Source organism: Lepidochelys kempii, chromosome 2, assembly GCF_965140285.1.
Source record: "Lepidochelys kempii isolate rLepKem1 chromosome 2, rLepKem1.hap1, whole genome shotgun sequence".
Taxonomy (NCBI): Eukaryota; Metazoa; Chordata; order Testudines; family Cheloniidae; genus Lepidochelys; species Lepidochelys kempii.
In genome coordinates, this window is record NC_136381.1 from 226,689,965 (window position 1) to 226,692,374 (window position 2,410).

Consider the following 2,410-nt stretch of genomic DNA (forward strand, 5'->3'; position numbering starts at 1 on the left):
GACCTCTTCAGGCAGTCAGTAGACGAATAATAAGATTCTCTTGACTGAATGCTAATTGTTTCCCAAGCGGTTGGACAGTTAACAGTTTGTATATCCCTGAAACAACAATAGCCATTTAATACACTTCATTGCACATTGGTGTTTTCCTATACTTCGTGTTAAGATTCTGAGGCATGTGACTCTTGGGTTCAAATAGAGGAGATGGCGCTAAACCTTGGGGAGAGACGACCTATTCTGTCAAAAATGGTGAAAGGCTTTCATTGACTTCAATGAGATTTGGATTAGGCCAATAAGACATAATTAACTTGGTCTGTGCAAATCATTTTATTCCACCTGTGTTCATGCACTGGGAATATATGGATGCTGAGGAGAATAGTTGTTGAATTAAAATAAAAGTTTCATCACAGTGAACTAGATTTCTTTTTAAAGTGTGCTTCATTTGGATTTGAATAATAATTAAAAATTAAAGACACAGAAACAAATATTATGTACTGAAACAAATCAACAGTGTTCTTCCTACTTACAAGGTACATCATGGCTCCGGCTCTTTCATCTCCCAGCTTTCATCTCAGCTGCTTTCTTACGTATGTCTTCAGTGATAAAATCCAGACCTGTAATTTTCCATCAGTGCAGCTCAGTCAATGGTAACAATAGTGGAAGCTATAGGGCAGAGAGAGCTCAGGTGTTTTAACCATTGTGCTATCTAACCCTGTTCTGAGAGACAAGGTACTGGACCAACTTCTGTTGGTGAAGAGAGACAAGCTTTTGAGCTACACAGAGCTCTTCTGCAGGTCTGGGAAATGTACTCAGTGTCATAGCTAAATACAAGATGGAACAGATGGTTTATCACAAGTAGTTATTCTGAGCAGATAGAGCTGCATCCATCGAGAATTTCAGGTCAGAATTTTCCTAGTGTAGATCAGCTCACAATGGCTGTATACTCTGTCGTGTCTGACTTTTCATTATGACTGTAGGGTTGCTACTCTTTGCCTCTTCCATTCTGCTCTCTCTAGATAGCTAATATTTCATGCATACACGTTAGAAAAGCTATAATAAATGTTTGCTTAATTTCAATGCAATACTGAAAGAAGACAGCCTTGGATTTACTCTTTCCTCTGTTATGGCTGGAAAGGCTCATTCTGTGCATACACTTACTCACTCGTGTGCAACAGTCTACTCTTTGCCCTGGTACTGCCAGTCTGCATCGGAACTGCCAGAACTGCCAGTAGTGCAGATTGTTTATAATCCTGATACTTGATTGCAATAATTTTAAACACGAATGTTATAATTCTTTAAATCTCTACTAATAATTGAATAACTAGCAGAGAGGCAGGGTAGTCTAAACACAGGAGTGGTAGATGGGAGCTCCTCTGTTCTAAGATCAGCTCTGAAGCCAACTTAGTCTATGACTATTGGCAAGTCACTGAATGTTTTTATCTCAATTTTTCCATCTGTGAAATGGAGTTTATGATACTTAGCTGCTTTGCAAGCATATTGTAAAGCATATTAATGTTTATACTAGTGCTTTGGAAATGAAAAGTGCTATATAAATGTTAAGTGTTATGCATGACCACAATTCATAAATCATCTCAGGGATAGCTTTTAAAGTTATGTGAGAAAGGATTAGAGAAGGGCAAAGTCACTATTGTTTTTATGTCCTTTCTTTCAGGTACCAGTGTGAAGCATGGACTCTGTGTGTAGAAGAAGGTGGTACCTTCAATTGGGCTGTATATTGATAGTGAATTTGGTTTATGCCAATCCAGAATATCAGAAAGAACCTCCTGGAAGCCTGGGTGAGATTGACCATCACTGCTGGGAGATCTCCTCTCACAGGCTGGTGGAAATGAAGAAACTCAGGGTAGCAGATGCTATCATTGCTCTCTGGGATTTCATGATGTTCCTAAAAGAATCACCTAAGGCCAAGCATAACGAACTCTTCAATGACTTAGCCCAGAACTTCTGGGATATGTATGTCGACTGTGTGCTTTCAAGGTCCCATGGAATGGGCAGAAGACAGTTACTATCTCCCAATTATTTTTCCACATACCCATAGAGAACCTCACAAGGTAACTTTAATGTACAATACTAACCAACTAAATACAAGCTATTAAAGCCATAATATTGTTCCATCCTTCAATGGTCTATTTTTCAGACAACTCAACACAATAATTTCTAGTTTTCTGCCCATCTTTCTTTATCAAATGCTTTTCAAAGCCATTTTAATAATAATTTACATCTTTCTCTCCTTTTACATCTACAGTGCATCAAATTTTGAAGAATTGTGTGTGTTGTTCAGATTGTGCTAGATCATATATGTCCATATAACCCTACTATGTGCTCTGTTCAAGGCAAATTGGGCTATATATTAGTTATTATATTTTTACCAAGGTTTTTCTTAAAAGTGTCTGTG

General features: G+C 37.9%; 1 protein-coding gene across 1 annotated transcript; it reads left to right on the forward strand.

Moving 5' to 3' along the window:
• The first annotated feature begins 1,684 nt into the window (after positions 1–1,684).
• FAM237B (family with sequence similarity 237 member B) lies at positions 1,685–2,053 on the forward strand. Its single transcript, XM_073329570.1, has one exon. The coding sequence runs from the start codon at positions 1,685–1,687 to the stop codon at positions 2,051–2,053; it is 369 nt and encodes a 122-aa protein (XP_073185671.1).
• The last annotated feature ends 357 nt before the right edge of the window (positions 2,054–2,410 follow it).